This window comes from Varanus komodoensis, unplaced genomic scaffold (genome assembly GCF_004798865.1).
Source record: "Varanus komodoensis strain SLA01 unplaced genomic scaffold, ASM479886v1 scaffold50, whole genome shotgun sequence".
Taxonomy (NCBI): domain Eukaryota; kingdom Metazoa; phylum Chordata; class Lepidosauria; order Squamata; family Varanidae; genus Varanus; species Varanus komodoensis.
In genome coordinates this window covers 5,941,051-5,965,156 of record NW_025336088.1, presented here as the reverse complement: position 1 = coordinate 5,965,156, position 24,106 = coordinate 5,941,051, and the positions used below count along the sequence as shown (strand labels likewise).

Sequence of the window (24,106 nt, the reverse complement as noted above, 5' to 3'; positions counted from 1 at the left end):
TTATTCTCCTCTAGAATGGAAATGAGAGAGACACATAGAAAACTGGAGAAATCCAGGGTTTTGCTGCATAGCTCTGTCTGGGCAACACCTCCAGAAATGATAGTTAGCAGCAAAGACAGCAGCTGGGAAGTTCAGTATTCAGACAGTGGAGTGTGTTATTTCTTATGTCTGTAACTTTAACTGCCAGTAACGTTATGTAAGACCTGGAGGGTGAAAGCCCCTTTTTGGGCTTTCTGGGAAATCTTCAAACTTGTATTTTAATTTAGAAACTTCTATACTTCCACTTACCTAGGGAGTTTCCTGAATATGTAGCAAGCACTACTTGGCGGGGAGGGGTGTCCCATTTGATTTCCAAGCTGATAGGTGCTTGGTTGAGGGGAATTATTTGAGATGTGAAAGAATCAGGAGACAGGAACATCAGTGCCTGGTATGGTGTCTCAGCTCTCTCTGTGCCCAGGAGAAACAAAATAAATTATGCAGAATAAGAATGCAAATATGCTCAGATTGCTTTATTTATACAGTTTGCAGAATTCTTCTCTTTTAGTGCAGAATGGGTATATATAAGTGGATATATTTTAGCTAAAATGTGGGTTGTATGTTATTATCCCTTTTTGATAAATTGTTTTATGAATTGGGTATTAACTGAATTTGGTATTCTCTTGAACAGAAAGTTATTATTGTTATAAATGTTCATACTATTTGGCTGTGTTTTAAAAGTACGGTATTCATTTTGTATAATGATGAATGAAGCTATAAAAGCAGTAGTACCTAAGGCAGGTAGGTTGAAGCTTGCTGGCCATAGATAACGCATGGCTACGCAGATTGGGGTTCTGTTGACTCTGAAGGCTTTATGCAAGACTTTCCATGAATCAGAAAGCCAGACCCCGCTAGGTGCTGGGAGATAGCACAATAGTTGTCGGAGACTTCCACATCTCTTAAGGCTTCCAAGCTAGCAATTGCTGAAGCCTGTCTGGGTCCTTTCTCTGCAGAAGCAAGACCTGGGACCTCTAGGAAGTGCACCTAACAGTAATACTGAATGTCCTCTCTCTCTCTCTCTCTCTCTCTCTCTCTCTCTCTCTCTCTCTCTCTGTCTGTCTTCCATTTTCCTAGGTGTTTACGAAATATGGGAAGTGCTACATGTTTAACTCAGGAGAAGATGGGCATCCTCTGCTGACCACTTTCAAGGGTGGGACAGGCAATGGCCTGGAGATAATGTTGGACATTCAACAGGATGAGTATTTGCCAATATGGGGTGAAACAGGTAAGAGGAACTTTTTGTCCTTCTGTGCACTGCCAGGTTTCTCAACCCAAATCTTGATACTCAGGAATTAACAGGAAGCTCACTGAGATCTTAAAGTCCTTCTGGTTCAAAGCAAAAATGTAACACTCTGTGGCCAATAGTAATCAGCCAGTAGGAAGTTCTTAAGCACAGCATTATGCCTTCTGTTGTTTGTCCTCAGTATTTTGGGTGGAGGGTTGTCTATACTCTGTGGTATATGGCATCTATACATGGAAGCTCTGTTTTACTTTCAGCTATTACTAGACCTATATTCTCCATAAATTGGTTATGCATGATTCTTGTTGTACTTGTATGTCTTTGGAGGGTGCAAACCATGGGTTGTGAAGCCTGTGGGTCTCCATATGTTTTCATTATTTATGTATTTTCTCTCTATACTGCCCAATGCAAAGCTGTCAGGGCAGTTCACAGCAATTAAAATGATAACACACATTGTCAAAGTTTAAAACTGCAGTAGAAAAATCAAATTAATAATTAAATAGCAGCCAGCAGCTAGATTTAAAATACAATACCAGATAAGGAAAATGTTAAAATACCATAACAGAAAATGAAAAATCAAAATGTGTAGGAAAATAAAAAGTATTAAAAAGAGCACAGTGTAGGCACTGGTTGGACTGCTTTGAGATGCTCATTGCACAGCAAAAAAACCTTCTTCTGAGTTACCACCCATCTTTACTTCCTTTGGTGAGGGTTCCACCACAGGACCACAGAAGATGGTGGAAAGAGATGGAAGAGATGATCCTTGAGATAACCTGGTCTCAAGTCACTGAGGGCTTCAGCTGTTAGTATGAACACTTTCAATTGGGCCCTGACACGGACTGGCAGCCAGTGCAGACAGAAAAATACTGGCATAATATAGCATTAGGCAATTGCCATTAACAATCTGACTACTGCATTTTGGACCAACTGAAGTTTCCAGTTGAAAACTACTGCTCTTGTAGTTTCCAACAGCAGCCTAGCACATCATGATTGCAATCCAGCCAGAGCATCGATAACTGAGCTAGCCTTTCTGTGTCCAGGTAAGAATGTGGTTATACTTCAAGTTTGGGCTGATTCAAGGTGCCCCATGTCATTGAGTCTGCCTGTGCCTCTAGTAAAATTTCTGGATCCAAGAGTATCCCCCAAATTACAAACCTGATTGTTTGGGGGAAAACTGCACCTCTTAGATTTTTGTCACTTATGCAGCAGTTAGAAACAGAGAAGCCACCTACAAAACAGTGGGAAAACAGCAACAACTCCTCCTCCTCCTCCTCCATCATCATCATCATCATCATCCCACATTCAACATGTTCAGTGAGTTTCAAGTATGTTTTACTGGCAAAATGGTCTGGATGTTACTGGCTTAGGGCATCCCTGTGGCAAGTTTCCCACACCCCATAATGTACATTGAATTGCTCAACAGATAAATTCTACTCCAATGTAGCTTGGCAGATGCTGGTAGCAGGTGGGGAAGATTCATCACATAATGGGCAGCATTCATGTGCTAAGTTCTTCTGAATAATAAAGACAGGGCAGTTCAGTAACTCACCTTGTGATGCTGATCCCTGTGGGAACTGATGTCTGGAGAAGCTCTTCTGCATTCCTTCCAAACAGCCAGGGAAAGCAGACCGAAATTATTTTCCCTGTGTTACAGATGGGGTGAGTCAGGGGCTGAGGTTCAGGATGGCAGAAAAGCCCTAAGATAGCCCAGCCCTACTAATTGGGATGGCAGAGGTAAGTTTTCAACTGGGAACAACTAGCTCCAAATGTTGCCCCTTGTTCTTTGAGGAGTTAAATTCACAGCCCTTGCTTTTCTGTTTAAGGTGAATCAAAAATATTCTTGGTACAGGGAGAAGACCCCACTTTTCAGAACATCAGGTCCTGCTTGAGTGGATTTCATCCCCAAATCCACTCTGGTATTTGAATGCTAATATTTGGACATCCTTGACTATTTTTTATCTTATGAGCCGAGAGCTGAATTAAGTGTTGCTATGGCAACCAACATAGCTGATCTTCAGTGTGTGTGTGTATGTGTGTAGCAGGTTTGGACTGTTTCAAAGCCTGGCTGTGCCTTTCAGAAGCTCCCTTGCAGGTTTGCCTCAGCATGGAGGTGAAGGAGCCTGTGTATGGCACACTGCCTGGCCACATCTTCTGATAAGCCACATTTATGGCAGGGAAGAAATTCTCCTGAGTGTCTGCTGAGAAGGTCCAGTCCCCACAGGCAGAGAGAAGCTGCTTGAGGTGGAGAGGCAAGCTGGTTGGAAGCTAAGAGAAAGAGCCTAATGGACTTCCTCTAGAACAGGGTCTCAAACTCGCGGCCCACAGGCCAATTGCTGGGATGGGTGGGACACAGGGGAGGGGCCCTGCGGCCTTCAAAGCGCCGGCGGCGCCCAGGCCGGCCTCCGGATGAGCGGCCCACCACCACCGCTTGCTGCGGCCCAGCCTCACCCAGACTCTACTTCCAGCGGCCCCCAGGTAAGTTGAGTTTGAGACCCCTGCTTTAAAACAAGCTGCTCAGGCTGCGAAAGTAGTACATAGAACTGCAGTACTGGCATGGGAATGATTCTCTTAGCTGTAAAATGAGCTCCTGCTTGGCCTGCAAGAGATCCCAGGCTCAATCCCTGGCCTCTTCTCATAGAGCTAGGAAGAAATCCTGCCTGAAACTCCCAAGAGACATTGCTGCCAGTCAGTGTCAACACGGCTAGGCTCAATGGACCCAATGGTATGGGCCTGTATAAGGCTCCTTCTTATAATCCTAATGGGTAACGGACAAAAAGGATGCTATACTAACACAATGAGTTAAACCAAACCCCTTGCTTTGTTTGATAAAGAAAAAATCAGAATGAGAACCAGTGTGGCATTTTGGTTACAGTGTTGAGCATGGATTAGATGATCTGGATTCTAGTTTCACCTCAACTGTGAAGCTCACTGGATGACTTTGGGCCAGTCCGTGACTCAGCCTAATTTTCCTGACAAGGTTGTTGTGAACAAAAAATGGGAAAGAGGAGGAACTTGTGAGCTGCCTTAGGTTCCTTGCAAGAGGTGGGGTAAAATGATGATGAATAGTGACGCTGATTTGCTCAATCTGCATAATTAATACAGGTCACAAAACTCACATGTTCTTAATGGGGGCCTATGTGCATATGCACATGCATGAAAGATGCATAAAGTATCAGCCTCTTTCTCTGCTTAGATAAGTGGATGGTGGGCTTCTCCACCTTTCTCTGCCTCCAGAAACCTGCCCTTCTGCTTGTAAATCTCTGTAGCTGCTCTCTCCTTCCTAAATAGGACTTCATCTTGGGCTCCTCTATTAAACTCCTCCATAAAACAACCTCAGCTGAGGCGCCAGCAGCGTTACAAAAGGAAGGACGCGGCTTTCTTTTAAATGATGTTAAGAGGCTGCATTACCAGGTAGCAATATTTAGTCGTGGCCGTAAAAAAGTGACAAGGTTCTTGATTGATGTTGCTGGGAACATAAAAAGTCCTACTGGATGAATAACATTCTTAAAAGCTCCAGCAGGCAGAAGGATAAATAAACCCTGGGAGGGGGAGGAGGAGGAGGAGGAGTGTGTTGGCCTGAGAGTTTGTCTCTGAGCCAGCCCTGGTTCCCCTTGACCTTCATGGAGGACAGGAAGAGATATCACCCAGAGGAGACTATGCAAATGTTCTTTCATCTCATTGCATCTTGGACCTTTTCCTAATGAGCAGAGAAATACAGGCAATTAGCTGAGTTTTCCCAGAGAGAAAAGGTCAGTGGCATTTCTGCTGCTCTGTCAACAGCTTGGAGACCATTGAGCGTAAGGCCCCTTTATTGGTTCATGCACTTACCTAGCTGATGGCCTTTTAATGTGGAAGAGGAGCAGGTGGGCACCCCCCACACCTAAGAGTCTTTATGGGCTGGCTCGGACTCTGGCCAAATAGGGCAGGAATGGGTGACCTAAGGGCCATATGAGCACGTGTCCCATAGCCTTGTGTGCAATGCCCACTTGTCCCTGCTGCTGCACAGGAGCGAAAACCCAGAGATTTTTACCACTAACATTCCGCTTGTTTTTAAGCTAAACGTGGCTGTTTTGGGTCTTTCTAGCATTTGCTGTTGTTTTTTGTGAACTCCTTTGAGAGTGTCAGCTACTGGCCAATATAGCAACGCAATAAATAAATAAATAACTTTGCCACAGTGGCATTGGGTGGCAGGGATGTGGCCTCTGGAGGTGCACTGGCTGGAAATTGGCCCACAGATTCCCTGAAGCTGCCCACCCCTACAATAAAATAAGAGCTGATTCATACGCTCCCTTTCTACCATGCATTTATGGTCAAGTGGGGCAACCCACCCTGCAACCTTACTGGGCCATGAAACTCATTAGGTCACTTATATTGCAGCCTGATCTACATCAGAGAGTTGTTGGTTAAATTCAGATATGTGCTACTCAAAAGTTCCTTGGAAGAAGAGTTGGACACATGTTTAATTCCCTGTTTGTGGTTCCCAGATGTTGGACTACAGCTCCTGCCCTTAGGTCATGCTTTCTAGAGGTGATGGGAACTGTAGTGTAGCAACATCTACCCATAGGTTGGGAAATTAAGAACATGGGGGAAGGGCCAGGTGAAGGGCTGAGTGAAACTAGAATGTGACCTTTCCTCTGGTTGGAAGGAATTGCATATGATAGGTTAGGCTGCTCTGTGAAAACTTGATGAGAGGTTGTATATTCCAGAGCTGACTCCAACTGTGACCAATTTTTGAGCTCCAGAGCATAAATTTAACCAGTGCCCCAAACTGGCTAGACCTAAAGATCTGTTCATGGATTGCTTTAAAACCAGGCCAAGGTCTGTTTAATTCACCATTCTGCAACATTTCAAACATTAACGAATTGCATGCCTCTGAATGCTCGCAGCACAGCATAAGGACAGCTCAGAAGAGGTTTATTAAAAGCATGTGTGCTTTGGAGAAAGTGAATAGAGGTGCTTCCCTGCCCCTTCCTATTCCTCAGGGTCTCCTAATCAGTGACATTGGTTGGTAGGTGATACAGAGCATACCAAAAAAAAAGGTACCATACCATGCAATACATGATCAGCCTATGGAATTCACTGTCACAAGATGTGGTGATGGCAGCTGGCTTAGATGGCTCCATAAAGAGGCATCAGATACATTCATTCAACGTAGTTCCATCAATAGGTATTATCCATGCAATTTACCTGGAGCCTCCAGGGTCAGTGGCAGTAAGTTTCTGAATACCATTCAGAGAACAAAACAGTGGGGCAGGGTCTTGCCTGCATGAGGTCTTCTTGGAAGCATGTGGCTAGCTACTCTTGGAAACATGATGATGGCCTTAGGGTGCAGAGTCTCACCTTGCTGATGTGGCTGGTGTCTGACTCCTATTAGAATGCCAGTATTAGGGGAAGATAGGATTTAAAGCCCAAGAATATCAAGAAGGCCACAAGTTGGCCATCCTTCTGCTGGAAGTCTATTTGGGCTGAACCAATAATGCCCATACATTCCTATGCTGGTCTTTGCCCTCCGTTCTTTGCTCCCAGCAACTGGTATCCAGAGGAATAGAAGAACCTCAGTTAGTCACGACAGCTAATGGTCATTGGTAGATCTGTCCTCCGTGAATTAGTCCATTTTTTTCCTTGAAGCCTTCTCTGAGCATAAAGGCCAGATGGGTTTCAGCTGCCTCAATTATATCCTTGTGGAAATAATTTCATTGTGATTGCATGGGGTACTCCCTCCAGTGCACTTGAACTAAAGAAGTGTGGCTTTTGACAAAGCTGTTTTGCTCTTTAGTTGATTTTCTGATTTGGCCAGACACTCTTTCTCCGAGGGTCTTAGGGCTCCTTTTAGGAACAGCTCTCAGGAGTTTTTTTCCTGTCCTTCCCCTGCCCCCCCTTTCTAGGGCAGGGAAATATCATTTAACTGGAGAGAATTTAAATACACAAGATTGCAACTCAACATCACACTCTTGGATCAAGTTTAGAAGGATCACAAGAAATGGAACCCAACTTGGGAGGGTACGTTTAATTTCCACTGGAGTACCAGGCATGATCACTGGACTATATTTTGTTTACAGTTTAGAACTGGAATATACATCCAACACAGTTCTAAGCATGTTTACTCAGAGGTAACCCTAACCCTACTTACTCCTAATTAAATGTGTTATGAATTGCAGCCTTTAAAAAACAGATTGACAGGTCTCAAGCCCACAGTTCTGAAATTTTGTGGATATTCTGTGAAATTACAGCTGCTCAGCCAGTGGCTGCTATGCTCATGGTCAAACTGCAACAATTATTGTAGCGCTATATATATGTGTTTTAGCAACATAATGGTGCCACAATCATGACAGTTTTGGGGGAGTTGTGTTGCAATAGGATTTGCAGGATGCTTGTGACTTGAGTACTTAACATTTGTTTAATCCTAGCAACGTACAAGGCATTGCACCATGCCTTGACGTTTGACCATTTGCAGGTGATGGAATGAGGATGGGTGGGCAGATCAAGGGTTGGCAGCAAAATCATCAGGTTAGAGTAGGGGAAGTCCCAGTCCCATTAGGAAGTCCCAGTAGGGTGAAGTGAGGGTAGTTAAGGAAGACCTTTAATGAGTCTTGAGAGGATTTGGAACAGGAGCGGGATGTGTTTTTCTAAATACAGCCAGGTGTAGTACGGAACAGAGAGGTTCATTTACTTCTTGTGGCATGCGTTTCATGCTCCTGTCATTGTAACTCGAAGTGGCATTTTCCAATAACTTCACTGCTGGAAAGATTTCCTCTCCCTGCCCCTCCCTGTGTCACCATCTTGCCTTTCCCTGCACTGTTCTAATTGAAAGGTGTGCTACTTGATGTTCTGGTGATTCACTAGAGACACCCCTGGGCTGTTTGGTTTTATGTGTTCTATTCCATTCATTACATGCTTCTGCCTGCTCTGCCCAGCTGAGTGTGAGTGTCCAAAGCATTTTGGAGTGCTGCATGGCAGGACAAAATGTTCCTCCTGGGCACCTGTTGCCAGTCCTTCATTATGGATGCACAGCACAATCTTTGGGGCACAAAAGCCATCACTGAATTGTGGGCAAACTCCCACAGATCCTGTTACATCCTAGAGATCAAAGAATTGGGAAAAGGAGAAAGGGATAACTGGTCATGGCAGCTAGCTTTGAACTTGTGGCTCACCTGGAAGGCAAGAGTGCATGTGGTTGTGACACAAGATTAATAACTTAGGCTCTGGGCCAAATTTGCCCTCACATCGCAAGCAATGCTGTGGAAGAAGTATAAAGAAACTGACCTCTGCAGCAACAGAATGTGCAGGCAAGAGATGCATGCTGTAGCACTGGCCTACCCTCTCAGCTCCTCAAAGTGACTGTACTCAGTGCTGACTAGGAATCCAGAGTTAAGCCTGGGTGTCTTTCCAGTGTTTATTTGGCTAGCTGCTACCTGACTCAGCAGACAAGAAACAGAAGTTTCCTCTCCCTCAACTGTCACCTAACAGCAGCCATTCCATCAAGCCAGAGCAGATGGAGAGATGGGAAGCTCTGCTGAGGCACCAATTCTTTATGGCTTCCCTTCTCCTGACCTGTTTCCCTAGCACCTGTTCAATATTTATAACTTCAGGAACTGGCGCCTGGGTTTGCTTTCCTCTTCCCTCTCATTTTTCTTCTTTTAGTGTTCTATCTTTTAGATTTTAAGACCGAAGACAAGCCAGTGGGGTCTGTCTTGTTTTTTATTGATACACCACCCTGGGAGCCTTTTCAGCTGACAGACAGGGTAAAAACATTTAAAACTGATTCAGAGTTCAGGACATGAGGCAGGGCTACACGCATCAGAGTGGCAGTATTCCACCCAGCGTGCTATTATTGCATTTGAGCTGTGCCATGCTTGCCAAAAGCAGGCAAGTGGCTCTTAGTATTGTTCTGGAATGCTGTTACCATTTGCAGCTTTGTAACCCATTCCTGTGTATGACATCAGTATCTGGGCTATACATGCAACAGAATTAATCACAAGCATCAATACTGTATTGCAGGATCAGATCAATGGCCATCTAAGTCTGGTACACCATTTCCAGCTGTGGCCAGTACTCCCCCGCCCCATGGAATACCTGAGATGGTCTGCCTCTGGACAGAGAGACTCCCTTTAGGTGTCATGGCTATAGCAAAAGTTCTTTCTGGGCTCAGCATGTTCCACAGACATATCTAGTGCAAGAGCCACAGAAGGTGCCTTCAGGTTCCTTGGTCCCCCTTCCCCAGTCTCATAAGAGCTGTATAGGCTAAAGTGCATCAGAGAATTTGTGAATTCTCAATCATAAATGTATCCATACTTGGTAAGCAGAAGAAATTGTTCTGATGTCCTGATTACCCCTCTGCTGCTTCCAGCCTAGTGTCTGTGGCAGGAAAAGCAATCACTTTTGGTCTAGGGGCTGAATTTCCCAGACCAAGCCAGCTATGAAGATGCCACCAGGGGCAGGATATTACCCTCCACCCTCCCATATCATCCTCCGTTGTCCAATGAAAATATTTCCATGCAGAGAGACATGAGTGGAGCAAGCAGAGATTTGGTTGTCTTTGCAAGCCCTGGCCAGGATGGTCTGCCCTAAGCAGAATGCAAGCACTGAAGGAAGGGATTCGTCCCAAACTTGCACCAGCCAACTCCTGCAGGCTCCAGCCAAGCGGATCTCCTTCCCATTCCACTTATGTCCTTTCATAGTGACAATGCAAAGCAAAGACAAGCAGCATGTGATGTGCCAGCAGATCCCCAGCTGGTCCTCAGTCATTCTGATCAGAGGTAACAAAGGAATTCCCCTTTGTACCTCTCTCCCTCAGGATTCAGGGCTCAGGGAGGGCAGGGAGTGGGGTGCACAGAGGGTGCTCCCAGAGGAACCTACCTCTGTGGTTTCTGCTGAAGTCTCTGGGCTGGATATGCTTCCTTTGAAAGCAAGTAAATCTGCTGCTTCTGCACAATGAATGATCCAATCACACCCAAGGCAGAAACATGACAGAAATACCTAACCATCAGCAGATGATGGTTGCATGGTTCACCGCCCTTAATTTCCAGAAATGTGTGTGGGGACTCCTCATCTGTTGTGTGTGGAGGTGGTTCTTCAGGGTTCATAAGTTACTTTGATTTATTTCTCACAGTGCATTCAGTATGCCCCAGCTAGCGTAGAGCTTGCCGTGCTCCAGATCACCTCCCCGGACAGGTCACATTCATGTTTGTTGTTCTTTTCTTGAAGCCAGGCTGGACTAGGATACATCAGAGACATGACCCATGACAGGGTTTCAGTTGATTGCAAGCAGTTTGCTTGTTTGTTTAAATAAGATGGAGCGCACCAGGGACAACCCTGCTTAATCCATTCTTCTCCTCCTGTGTATTCACTTGCACACATTCACCCCAGCCTGCTTTTCTCCTAGGAGGGGAAAAGATCCGGAGCCTGTTTCATTTCTTCTCCTGGGGAAAAACAGTTTGGAGCAAGTGTAGTGAGCAGATACAGGGTAGAAGTGAAAGGAGTTAAACAACTCATTTTCAGTGTTCTCTGCCCAGTTGCAGTTTCCAATGCAACTTTTCAGTTTGAGAAAATAATGATGATTTGGGCAATGTTTCACATAGTTACTCTCCATATTGTGTGAATATGCTTAAAAGGGAAGTCAGCCAGAAAAGTTAGACTTCACGGAGCCCCACCAACCTTTTTGGGTTGGTGGTCACATTTGGAATGTTGAGAATGTTGTGGACACTCTTACAAAATGGCTTGCCCATTCAAAAAATGAATGCTGTGGTGGGCCAGACAGTCGCAAAACACTGGTTTCTCAGAAGGCAAAATGGTAAGACTAAGGAAAGAGCAGTTTGCACAATAACGGGTAGGTCTGAATTCCAAAACACAAAACCACTCTTTAAACCTGCTGGAGAGCAGCCTTCATTTTGAAGCATGCCAGGCTTCCAGTTAAAAAAATGTTATAATTTTAAAAACATTTTAAGAAATAAAATACTCTTCTGGAGATGCAGGAGCCTAGCAGGCACTAAGTGATGTGTTTGCAGGCCCATTGGAGACCCCAGAACTAGAATCGTGCTGTCTTTGCAGCATCAAAGGGTTCAGAATAAGGACCAGCATCTCCCAAAACTTCAGAAATCCTTGGAGGAGTTGTAGGCCTTACAACTGTGTCTTCACTTTTTTAGTGTTACAAAGACATATGTGCCTGGAGCTATTTTGTGTTTGCTTCTTTACAAGCTGGCTTTTAAAAAATATAAGGAAAGAAGCACAATGCTTTGAGCAACACTTTGGTGTGAGGCAGCGTTCAGTTTCAGCCAGGGTGTATTTCAAGCTTAAGTCTACAGAATCAAAAGTGCCGCTGACTATGTGAGGACTATATCAGCCGCTATTCACATAGCTGTACAGAAGGTGTTTAACACAATGTGTGTTCCTTGATCAGTTTTTCTACACTGGGGTCTGGTCTATTCTTACAGGAGAATGGGGTGGTGTAATGCAGAGGTGGTAGGATGAATTGCAGGTTCTGGACTCTGGTTCTGAAGGCTTTCCCATATGCAGAAATCTTGGCAAACAGAGCACTATTGCAATACTCATCTCTTTACAAATAGAAAGCCAGCACAGCAGGCAAGGAGTTTTTGAGTTGGGGAGCATTCCAGAATGAGATCACCAGCCTTCCAGCTGAAGCCATGCAGTCCATTTTACCACCGTGTTTTGTTGCATGGCCTGTGCTTTGTGCCAGGCCTGCATTACTTTGCTCTTGATGGCTGAAAGATGGATGCACAAAGACGTAATTCCATGGAAAGATTTTGGGTCTGAGGCCAGATGGAAGTTGAGTCTGTTGTGGCTTATGCACATATGCAAGCCATCAGTTAATGGTGCCAGTTAGGGCTAGCTCTCCCCATGAGATGACAAACTGTGCCTTCCTCATCTGCCATCCAGTGCTTCCCCTGTTGGCTATGACAGCAGCTGCCACCACTGGCTCCAAACACTGTGGACTCTCCAGATCATCCACTGTTCCCAGTGGCATCACAGCACAGGTGGTCTTCATGGACTCCTGTCCCACAGTGCCTTGCTGTGAAGGAGGACCTCTCAGAGCAAGGATTGGCTGGCATTTTGGAGAGCTGAGTCAACTACTTGTCTGTGAGAAAGCAGCCAGCATGGCTCTCTGGAACACCCTCTGAGCCCACTGCCTCAATGTGGCAGGGTCCTGCCTCAGAATGTGGGGCGCAAGGTGTTGAGGTAACCTCAGTCATCACCTCACCATCTATCCCCACTCAGGGAGGAGATGAGCAAGTTGCGCTTGCTGCCACTACTAATGCAGCTGTAAAACAAGCACCAGCAGAGGAGGTATTCCCTAACCTCAGGCAGCACTGCTTCTCACACTGATCCTGCTGCAGTCAAGAGATGAGCCTGCGTGTGTGAATAAAGCCAAGCAGTGTGCTCATTCTACATCATCCACACCACCAGCAAAACCAAGCCCACCTGTGTTCCAGGTGGACTGTGGAAGCAGACATGACTTTTGAGTGAATTTGAGTCTAGGTATCGCCTTCACAGAAATGCATTCTGTTGTTCTGTTGTTTCATTGGATAATGCTTAATAGAGGTTGGGAGCCTCATTTCTGACCAAACTCAGCTCCGTAAGCCAACCAGCAGCACCACAGCTTGCAATGCCTGATTGCCTTTGTGAAAATGAACTGCTGAGAGCAAGTTTGGCGACAGTGATGGATCGGTGTGGCAGCGGGGAAAGGGGGCCCGAGACAGTGGGCTGTAGTGTCTCATCAGCAAGAATCTGAATGTGTGGATGGGGGCTGCTGTTTGGGGAAGGGGGGCACACAAACAACAGGTGATATACAGGTCCAAGGTAGGGGAGTCCAAGGTAGGGGAGCGAACCTGACAGTGTTGCCATGGAGACAGCTGTGAGCATCGCTTAGAATCTTGTTCGGCCCTGTGAAAGGAGCCTGTTCAGCAAAGCTGGAACTTAACACTGAACTGGAGTGAGGCGCAGAAAGAAAGGGGCCTGAGCAAGGATGACAGGAGGGAGGGGGAGAAGATCAGACTCTGAAGAATGTAACGTACAGCCCAGGGGAATGCTCCAAACAGCAGCTCTGGGGCGTGAAGGCACAGAGGCAGGCAGTTACAGTTCTGGAAACGTGTTTTGGGCATCTGAGAGAAGAGTTGACTGGAAAGCAGAATAAAAGCCATGTAGCAAGACTCAAAGGGGAGGGCGAAGATACAGGCAAAGAAAAGCAAAGAGAAGAGGCACAACTGTGCAGAAAGCAGAAGCCTTGAAGAGCAGGCTTCTTCCTATCACAAGAACAGAAGTCCATCCAGCCCAGCAGTGTCATCCCCAGGGTCAGCCAGCCAGTTGCCCCTGGGGTGTTCACCATCCTAGCATGATGAAGAGGCAGGGGGGGCATTCTCTGATGTTCGTCCCACTGAATCTGGTAATCAGAGGATGCTGCTCTTTGGCCTGTGCAGCAGGCGGAGAGAGGCGCCACATCATGGCCAGAGTGGGGCGAGGAACTGGCATCCGTGGCACGGTTTGATCCAGGAGGGTTGTCAAGTCCCAGAATCGGTTTCCATCAGCAGGATTCAAACCTGGGATGTGTGAAGTAATCATGAAAGGAGACTGTTGCAGTGAGTGAAGAGTACATTAAGTGACCCCAGCTAGCCTCGAATCTCTGAGATTCAGAGATTCTTCTTGCAGTGCCTGGTTTTCAGGCAGGTCCCTCAGTGCCTCTTGTTGTAGAAATCAAAGAACTTCATATGTTGCTTTGGATGTTTGTGTGCTGGCTGCTAAGAATCGTCTTTAGCTTTCTCCACATCATTGCTTCAGTACACAGGCTCCAATATGTAGTCAATTTTGAAATGCTTCTCTTTTACTTTCTGTCCTGCATGAATGAGATTCATTCAGGAGCACAGTGAACACACAAGACACTCAAACATGTTTCCAGTGCACACCTAAACATTTTGGTACAGAAGCATGCCTCGTTTATGGATCTCTACATACATGAGTTTAGGATTAGAGCCTTCATATTGTGATTTTTAAAAGCCCTGGAGAAACTTAAGACTAGTGTGGGCTTCTAGGGACTAGGAGCATGAAAAGTTGGGAACAAAGGGAAGCCGAGCGGCTCACTTCGCACTATAGGAGCCTGCTGAAGGCTGTTTGTTCCATGGTGTTCCATCCTTCACCAGCCCGCCACGTCCCCTGTGCCCCCAGGGAGAGATTGACAAATGTCAATGTTTATCCAGACAAGCCTCCAATGTGCCAGTGGAAATTCATCTCTGTTGTCTCGTCTTGAAAGCTGCCAGCAGCGGGTATTTATATCCGGAACAATCATAACTGCCTGATTTGGTTATTTACATGGATATTATACGGGCTCCTATAAATATTCAGCTTGCTGCAAGAATAATTAAGCATTGTTACTGCAACGCAAATGACCGGGGAGAGTAATGGAAAGTGCCACGAACTTGTACGCACCAGAACTGATGGTCCCTGTCCCCCCCCCGCTAGTCTGCCTCCATTCTGCAAATCGGAAGGGCTGGCGGAAGACATTTTGCTGCCTAAAGCAGAGCTGTGAATGGTAGTCCACTCTGCCCCCTTCTCAGAGAACCTAGTTTTCAAGGCCAGTCAAATTTTGAGGCAGGTAATCCTAGAGGAAGCACCCCTCCCCTCCCCAGCTACTGAAAAACATCAATGGAAGTACATAACAAACAATTCTGTGTTCTTTCCTGGAATCCCAAGTCAGCCACCTCACTCAGCCCAATGCTAGGGCCAGCCACAGATCAGACTCGGCTCCTAGGTGCTTCCCCGCACAGCACTCCTCTCCAGATTCTCACATTTCTTAATCATGAGTGGGTTTAGCTGGAAACAATAGAGTGACAGGGAATACTGATGGATGAAGAGATGTGGGAGGCTAAGAGCTGTGCGGTGCGACGAAGAAAGAGGTTCAGAAAAATACAGAGCTGCTGATTTTCTTACTCCAGATAGTCAGATCACTAGCCATTTTCAGCCAATTCTGCCAAACAGGCCCTATATTCATGTTGGCTGCTTCCCAAGATGCTGGCCTGCCATTAATTAATTATAAATGTATCTCTTGCCTTCAGTAGAAAACATTTCCAGTTTGGTTATAAAATAACATTAAATCTAAAGACAATAGTGATGAGACAACTTAGCAGAATAAAAACTGTTGTGGCTGCAAGTTCATATCACAGACTTGTAAACTGAAGAAAATATATTTGCCTGGTAGAGGAGGTAATCAGAATAGGCACCAGCCAAACTTGTCTCTGGAGATCATTTCATAAATCGGGCATCATATTCAAGAAGGCCTTTTCCTGTTAACCACCTTCCAGTCTTCAAAGAGGTGTGGGATAAAGGAGAGCCTCTTACAATGATCCAAGCATATGCAAATAGGCTAATTTCTGCAGTTATTTTTGAGATTCTTCTAGATATGTTTAAGTAGAAGTCATAGCCAGTGTGGCAGTTAACAGTGCAGGACTGGGACTCAGGTGATCTGGGTTCTAGTCCCCCTTCAGCCATGGAGCCAACTGGGTGACTTTGGGTCAGTCATTGACTCTTAGCCCAACCTCCCTCACAGGGTTGTTGTTGTGGGGATATGATCAAGAGCAGGAGAAGGGAAGAATGATGTAAGCCACTTTGAGTTCTTTAAAAGAATAAAGGTGGGATGTAAATCAAATAAATTGTTCAGCTGTGGTATAGGGAATGCTGGGATCATCAGGAGGATCTCAGAAAATGTGGCTGTAAAATGGCAGGAAAATAGGTAGCAATAACTACTGCATCTGTTTGGTTGGTACTCAGAGATTTTGCCTGCCTGCCTGCCATGCTAGAGAACAGCATCAGGAGAAGGCAACTGCCTTCATGTCCTGCTTGTGAGCTTTTCAGCGGCATCTGTTTGGTCACTGTGGGGAACAGGATGCTGGACTGGATGGATTCTGGTCTGATCCAATGGAGTTCTTCTTATGTTCTTAAGGGGTACAGCCCAGGTGTAGGGATTCCCCTGATGAGAGGCAAAATGACAACAAAAGCTTCTGTCACCCTCGTGTGCTTGTGCCAAGGACATCAAGGGCAGGCAGTCTCCAGGAAAGTCTCCATGCAGTCATCTTTGTGGAAGGTACAGCTCCTCAGTCAGTCTTTCAGGGTGACTGAGGATAATCGAATGGGCCAGCACTCCAGATGACTTAAAAGCAGGGCTAGACCAAATCTTTTTGCTTACTTTATTTAGCAATTTGTCACTGGGAAGGCCAGGCAATGAAACAGACTAGGTGGGATGGAAGGATGTGGATGTAAGTGAACTTGTGGTGGGTTTCCTTTTTATATGAAGTGGCAGCGGTTCCCCCTTTCCCTCTTTTAGCATAGAAAAGGCTCCGCAGCCACTCGGAGAAGCTGCAGTGCACTGTGCAACCTCCCGGCCTGATGTGGGGTCTTTCCCATGTGCATTGTGGCTCAACCCCTGTAGGAAACAGCCAGATGACTTTTGTGGCTTCCCCCTGCTCCATTGTAAGTTAACAGTTAAAGGGGAAAGCCTCCCAATCAACTCTCCAGGTACAACTAAAGTAAGCCAAACTACCAGACCCTTCCCTTCTAAAACAGCAACAACAACAAACCCTTCATCTCCAGGAAAGCAGCAGAACACCCTCTTTTGGGAGGGGAATGACTGCTTCCCCAAAAGAGGGGTGGCACATAAAACAGAATTTTCTACACTACATGTGGTTTTGCCTGCATGAAACAGTTGGTGTCAGAGGGGTTTCTTGGAAGGAGAACATTTCAGACCAACAGCTTTTACAGGAATTCACTCAATCATCCTTAGAAGCAGCCTGTGAGACAGGTTGCTGCTATTCCCAAGGCGTTGGTACACTGCAAACTTACATTGTTTTTGTACTAGTTGAATGCAGTTTGTCGGAGGCAATGAACATTCTTTGTTAGGCATCTCTTGGTTCCTCAATGAATGATGGTTCCCAGAAGAGAGGATATTATTTAAGTTTGTGAGGTAGGCACCACATCCAAGATTATAGATAAAGAACTGCGGCTGAGAAAGGAGGTGCTGGGGGTTGCAGTCCAGCACACCAGGTTGGGGAAGGCTGATGTAGGTCACCCTCTCAGGCCTGCGTGTGCCCTAAAACAGTTAACACATGACATTCCAAACCGAGAAAAGCTAAAGCTCTGCATTAAATAAAATTAAAACCTGGTCTTTGCCGTTTTGGGGATGTGGGAAGGATGCTTGGCAGCCAACTACAGGAAGATTGTTTGAGGGGCAAAGGAGGACTAAAAAGTGAACCAGTATTGCTGCACACCAGATCTTTGCGAATGGGAGTGTCTTGGAAGGAAGCAATACTTGCCCTTTTCTTGAAATGCTTCCTGCAATCTCAGGTGTGCACTAGCACAATAAACTGAAAGAGATTTTGGGGAGAGGACAAAGAAGAGGGCACCTTACCATCTGCTGAGGAGCAACAGCAGCATGGCTGTGCTCAAGCATGACATTTGCCTCCAGCTGGCTTCTTCGTGAATCTGAATTGGCCGTCACTCTTTAACTGTTGAATATTTCAAGACATTCAGGGCTGCCTCAGTGAAGGTAGTACATCAAGGAAACTGTTTTGCAAGACAGAATGCTGGTAGAGGGTTGACTTCTGGCATAACTGTCCTAGGCTTTGCCTCAGAGAAATATGGCATATTGTAATGAAGGATTAGGAAGGCTTTAAGCCCCAGTTCACACCGCCAGTCATACCTAGCATGGCAGGTAACTGTGCCTCATTTCTTGTTTATGTGTACAGATTGTTGGCACAGATGGAGTTGCTGTCGTGTTTTCTAAATATTAACCATTTGGCCAACAACATGGCAGTGCATGCATCCTATTTAGAAATTGGAATGCTCTGCACTTAAAGTAAGCTATGAATTTCGCTCAAGCATTTGAGAAAGGGAAGTAATCTTTTTGATTTTGGGGTGCTTTTTTAATAGAGTATGGTACAATCTTTATCAGGAGCAACCAGAATGTCACAAAAGGCCAGAGCAAGCTTGTGTGTTCTGCAGAGCTCTTCATCAAGCTGGATTTTAAATGAATTTGGAGGTGGGCCTGTTGCCCCCCATCGTCTGCAGCTTATAAAAGTTTCAAGACTCAGCACATGTATGTGCACGTGCATTCATGCTCCATTCTCTCACACACATCCGATTCACACATTTTTCATGAGAAATGTGAATGAGGAGCAAGGCAAACTGTTGGTTGGGAACTGCTCTTCTACCCTCTTCCTTTCTCTGAGGGTGTGAGGATTTGGGAGGCCAGAGGCTTCAGGAGGACAAGGTCTTAACTCGGGGGACTTCCTACAACAGATGGTAGGTCTGGCAGAGCAAACGCAGCCCGCAGGCCAGAGGTTTCCCACCCTTGAATTAACCCCACTCAGTGAAAAAAGGCATTCATATTTCACTGGGCTAAAGAATCGATAATGGCTGTGTCTCATTTTTGAAAATATAAAACCTAATCATTGCACTTTGCAACATTTTGGTTGCTCCTAGCAAAAGGTTGCTAGTTTCCCCTGATGGACCAACATAGGCATGCAAATTCTTCTATTTCTGCCTTAACTGTCATATTAGTTCAAAATGAAATTTGTGAGGCCATTTTTAAAGGTTTGTATCTCCCCCCCCCCCCCCCAGCCGCTTTAAGATGCCTTGGCTTACATAGGTCAGTCTGGGGGATTTGCAAAGCTGTCCTTCTTCCCTTTCAGATGCATAATTTTCTTCTTGTCAGCTTTCTTCATTGTCCAGCTTTTACATCCATACATAGTAATCGGGAATACAATAGTGTAGATGATCTTGGCAGAGCATTAGCCAACTAAATTGTCCCCAAATGCCAAAACTGAACTGTAAGTGATTACCACAATTCCTACCCTTTGAGACAATTTGGCATTGACAGAAGCAATTACAGTTTTAGACATACTTTATTTTAACATGAGTATATGGTTTAAGCTTCAGTCCTACGCACATTTACTTGGGAGTAAGTCCCACTGAACTCCGTAGAACTTCTAAGTTTGTGATCTGTGGAGTGGAGCTATATATATTTATGCACTTTTATTTTCTGCTGTGGATGATGCAGCTGTTACATCTTGAATTGGCACTTGGAAATGCTTTGCCTAGAGTGTCGAAATACTGAAAGGCTTAAGCCCTTCCGGCACTGAATGTGTGACAACCCATCTGTCTTCTTAATCTGCTGCCTGACCTCAGCATGGAGGATCCCCTAGCTATGCTCCAGGACATCCCACAGCCAGCTGACAGAAGCCTGATGTATATATAGACTTGCAGGGGTCCTCAGCAGACAGAAACCATGGACGCAGTGGGGATCTGTCAATGCCCCAAACAAGTCATTGAAAAAATGCCCTCTGTTAGCACAAACTGACAGAATGCCAGCTTTTAAATTGCACAGAAATCTTTCTCAAGGTGGACATCCACCTCAAACAATTTCATAGGGGAAAATTATGCAGAAGAAGTTGTAGTACTTGCAGGCTTAGAAAAGCCGGGAGTTCAGCCATCAACTTTACAAATGGTTTTGCAACCAAGTAGCAAGGACTAATGAGCCTGGGCATGACATAGTAGATTTCCAGATTTCACCAGCATTCTACATAGCTCCAGTTTTCTCAAATATTAACTTGGGTAAGACTGGCCTACCTTGCAGGGTTGCTGTGAGGATGACCAAGACAATGCATGTAAAATGTACTTGAAATGCTCTACATTAATGCCATTATTATTATTACTATTACTATTATTGGAGAAGATGCCATCTTAACTATACAACCAACATTCCTAAATGCCATGTCAGTTCTGAAACACAAGTGCCTTGGAGAACAGAAAGGTACAAATGAATAGGCATTAATTTGGAGGCTGGTATCCACGGTCCAGAGGACTGGGATCTCTATCCCTTTACATTTTCTAGTATTCTGGATGCAGGGAGAGCCCCTGCAGATAGAAGAAGCTTTCCTCTTCACAAAGTTATCCTCAGGATGCAGAAGACCATGAAAATGGAATTGCAGAGGGCTGAGGGAGGGGGCTGCATGATTTTTCTCCTCCTCTGCACTTGTTAACTCTCATTAGATTTGGAACTCCAGAATAGGGCTATATACAGCATTTTCAATGTACACTGGCATTTTGCATAAGAAAGAATAGACCCAGCCCTGAGGAACTTACAATCTAAAGTTCTACAATACGGTGAGGAGTGGAGCAAGGAATAAATATGAATAAGTCCTGTTTGGAAGCTCAGGTTTCATTTGAATTGTGGATGGGAATTAAGGTGTGCTGAAGCTTTTTCACTGAAAATGTCAGTCTTAAAGAAGGATTTGAAGGGAGAAAGAGAAAGTGTTGTGGGAGGAAGCTTCACGCATCAAGTAATCAAAGAGAATGCGAAGTCATGAGGTTCTGTGTCACACATGTGCCTCCTCACCGTGAACACAGGCTGTCCTCACGGGAAGATGGCAAGTCTTTCTCCATCATATCTCCCATACTCAGTGTCAAGCCAAGAACTTCAGGAAGATGCTGTCTAGCCACGCCCAGTGTTTGTCCAAAGTTGCCATGTTGGTTTCTGGTAAGAGGGGCATGATTGCCACATCCTTGTGAGAGTGGCGGACGAGTTCTCTTTAAGGACCCAAAGGCAGCGCCTTTCTGTCCTAGATACTATGTAATGTGCTTTTTAATAATACACCTCAAGGCATTTGGCCTCTGTAGTTTGGCGTGAGCACAGTCAGATCTGCTAAAAATATCCAGCATGCGTAATGCACTTGGTTGTGACACCTTCTGTTTCTCAGGGAATCGGAAATCACAGCTTTGTTGTGTGGAGTGGCTTGAAGCAGAGGAGAAGAAGGCTGGCCTAGCTTTATATTTGCTAGTTGGGAGAAGATTGAGAGTGGAGAGTTTCTGTGTACTCTTGCATGCTAGTATTTACTGCTAGTTTAATGTCCTTGAGCTTCCACCCTACTAATTCCTTTGTATTGTTGCCCTCCTGTAAAGCCAGCTGCTGTTCAGTACAGAAAGTCCTGTCTCCTGGTACAGGTATCTATCTGTGCTTGATGTTATTCCTCAAAGGGCAAATAAAATTGCATTCTGCACACCATTGGTCGACTACTTTTTGGAGTCTTTTCAAGCAGAGGATCCCTTATGTATAATTTGCATAACTGCTGCAAATACAGAACCAAAGGTGGGAAGCAGATCCTAACCATCTACACCTATATCAGCTCATGTATCCAAATCACCAGCTTGGCCACGAATCATGCTTCTAAAGAAGTCACCAAGGAATCTGTTCTGTACTATATCTATTTTTCTGAAAGCAGTGGTTCTGGAGCCCAAAACTGGGAAGAATGCCCTCTGCCCTAGGAGACCTTCACAGCCCTATCGATATTTTATTGAATGCAGACTTCATACTTCTATCACCCTTCCCAAACATGGCACCCTCCAGATGTGTTGGACTCACATGGTCAGTGGCTTGCTTATTAGGCAATTTCAAAAGCATGCCTTTCATTCTGCTATCAACTGAAACTGGAGTGTTGCCAACTGAGCTTATCTGTATTTCTAATTACCAGCTTAAAATTCAAGCCACAGAAGATGAGAGAGTACCAAAACTTGAGTTCTAATGGCCTTCTGCATTGATATATGTCTTTTGGATATTCTTAGGCACACTGCTCTCCAAACATGCATTGCTAAAGCAGAACATTTTTCTAAAAAACAAGCTAAATTAGTAGTGTAACAAAATCAGAAGGGATCAATGGCTGCATTCAAATGCATGCTGAAGCCAAGCAAAGGGATTCCTCTGGTGGCAGATTTGAAGCACTATTAAGTACTGTTAGCCTGAGTTTCATAATGTTCATTTTTAATGAAAATATTACCATTGAAAACTCGCTGCCTTCTTCTCTTTTAGATTTTTTCGCTTTTATAGAAAGAACCATTAATTTCCCAGTTAGTGGGTGCTTCAGTACCATTTTTGTAACTCTCACCAGGTCTCTCAACAGTCTGATCCCAGCCAGTCGGGGGTCCTCTAGCGCAGCGGTTTCCCTAGGGTTTCGCCAAAGCCTCGTGGGGGTTCCACGAAAACTCTCAAAAATCACATTTAAAACGGATTTTAAAATGAAACTATCCAAGGCCAACTAATTGTCAGCTGATGTCCAAGCAGCAACAAGGATATGCATTGTATCATTTGGTTCCTAGGACTCTATTGCATAGTGTTGGGAATAATCAAAATAATTCATTTGGGATATTACCATATAATCACTTTATTCATTTTAAATATGCTTTCTCTTTATTTCCTAACCTACTATATTATGCAAAGCACTCAGACAATAGGCGCAGATGAAAGAAGGAAGAACGTTGTGGGTTCACAATGCTAAGTAAAAATCAGGGATAGAGTTAGGGGTCAGCAGGAAAAAAAATATCTTCAGAAAGATTCCATGTCCAAAAAAGTTTGAGAACTGCTGCTCTGGTGGGTATTATGCCACACTATGCCGGTGTGATTTGGTTTTATGAGCATCACTGAGGGCAGACAAAACCCTCCAGTTTCCCTGGCTCTGAATGAGAGGAGAGCGGTGCTTCTCCATTGCTCAGGCAACTGGGTAATGCTCGTTTTTCCATGTTTTACTGGTGGTTCCACTGACATGCAGTGCAGTTTTTACTGAATGATTAGTTGGGCCTGAATAAGATAAGATTACATAGTCCATTGAAAATAATGTATGAATAATGTGCATATTTGTGTGTGCAACCAGTTGCACATTGCATTACTTTCAGTGGGCTGTGCATGCAACTGAGCCTCCAAATATGCATTTGCATTCTGCGTAACCAGACACAACTCTTGCACAAGTACCACTGAAAAGGAATGAGAGCTGCAGAATCCAAAAGATTCAGAGAGCTGGCAGTTTTTATTCTGGAACATTGACTAAGGTGTCATTGCCATTAAGGATTTATTATTTATAAATGCATGTTAGACCCTCAAGTTTAGGGCCCAAATCTGGCACTCCAGAGTTTCCCAAATGGATCATATCTCCTGGCTTTTGTGTAGTTTTTCCCTATTCTCAACAGTTGAAAGTCCTCCTCTTAAACTCCAAAATTGAATCTTTCCCTTGGGCTGAAAGAATTTTAAAACCACTACTTTACTTTTTAAAAAATTGCTCGGCCCTTTCTGCAGACTGACAGTCTTTATCCCTCTTTCCCAGTGCTGGGTCACCATACTTGCCCTGCAATAAAAGATTATTGGAGAGGGTAACAGCAGTGAGGCTTGCTGACCAGTTACTTTGGAGGTGTGTCTTTGGCCTGCCCCCCTGCCTTTCTCCTCAAAAGTGGTCCTGCCTGGAAACAGGCTGCTGACCAAGGTCTTCTGCGGTGTGATCTGGAATCCCTCTCTAGTTCCAAAGCTGTTCTGCTGCAGAACAAATGTACTCCACAAGTTCATTTCGTAAATGTTTCTGGGCTAAATCCTTGTTTGACTAAAATAGGATCTGGGACTGAGCTTTGGCGTACTTTCAACATCAAGGAAGCCACAGCACATCCGGTTTTGAAGTTGAGCAGTCACACTTATAGCCCCCAGCCCCAATTTTGTCTTTTCCATTTTGCTTGGGCCCTTTCTATGCTGCATCCTTTTCTTTCAGGTTTTCCTCAGCTGGCTAATGGATGAGCTTTAATATTCATATGCTTGTACATTGGAGAGCCATAAAAACAGCAGGAAAAAAATAATAGCAAGCTGTAAGAATAAATCCAATGTGTCTCCTCGGAGGCAGACTTTTGCCAACCCAAGTGAAGAGTGTATCACAAAAGCAGGCAGGATCTGCTCAGCAAACCCTCAGCCAAAGTACCATCCTACATACCAAAAGCATTGATCAGACAGGATTGCATTTCAAAGTG

General features: G+C 44.9%; 1 protein-coding gene across 1 annotated transcript in view; it reads left to right on the top strand.

Annotated features, from left to right (window-relative positions):
* ASIC2 (acid sensing ion channel subunit 2) overlaps window positions 1–24,106 on the top strand; it is a 159,101-nt gene that overhangs the window by 98,992 nt on the left and 36,003 nt on the right. The window contains exon 3 of the mRNA XM_044447010.1: window positions 1,111–1,261. Coding sequence (XP_044302945.1) covers window positions 1,111–1,261 — 151 coding nt within the window. The remainder of the gene's footprint in view (window positions 1–1,110; window positions 1,262–24,106) is intronic.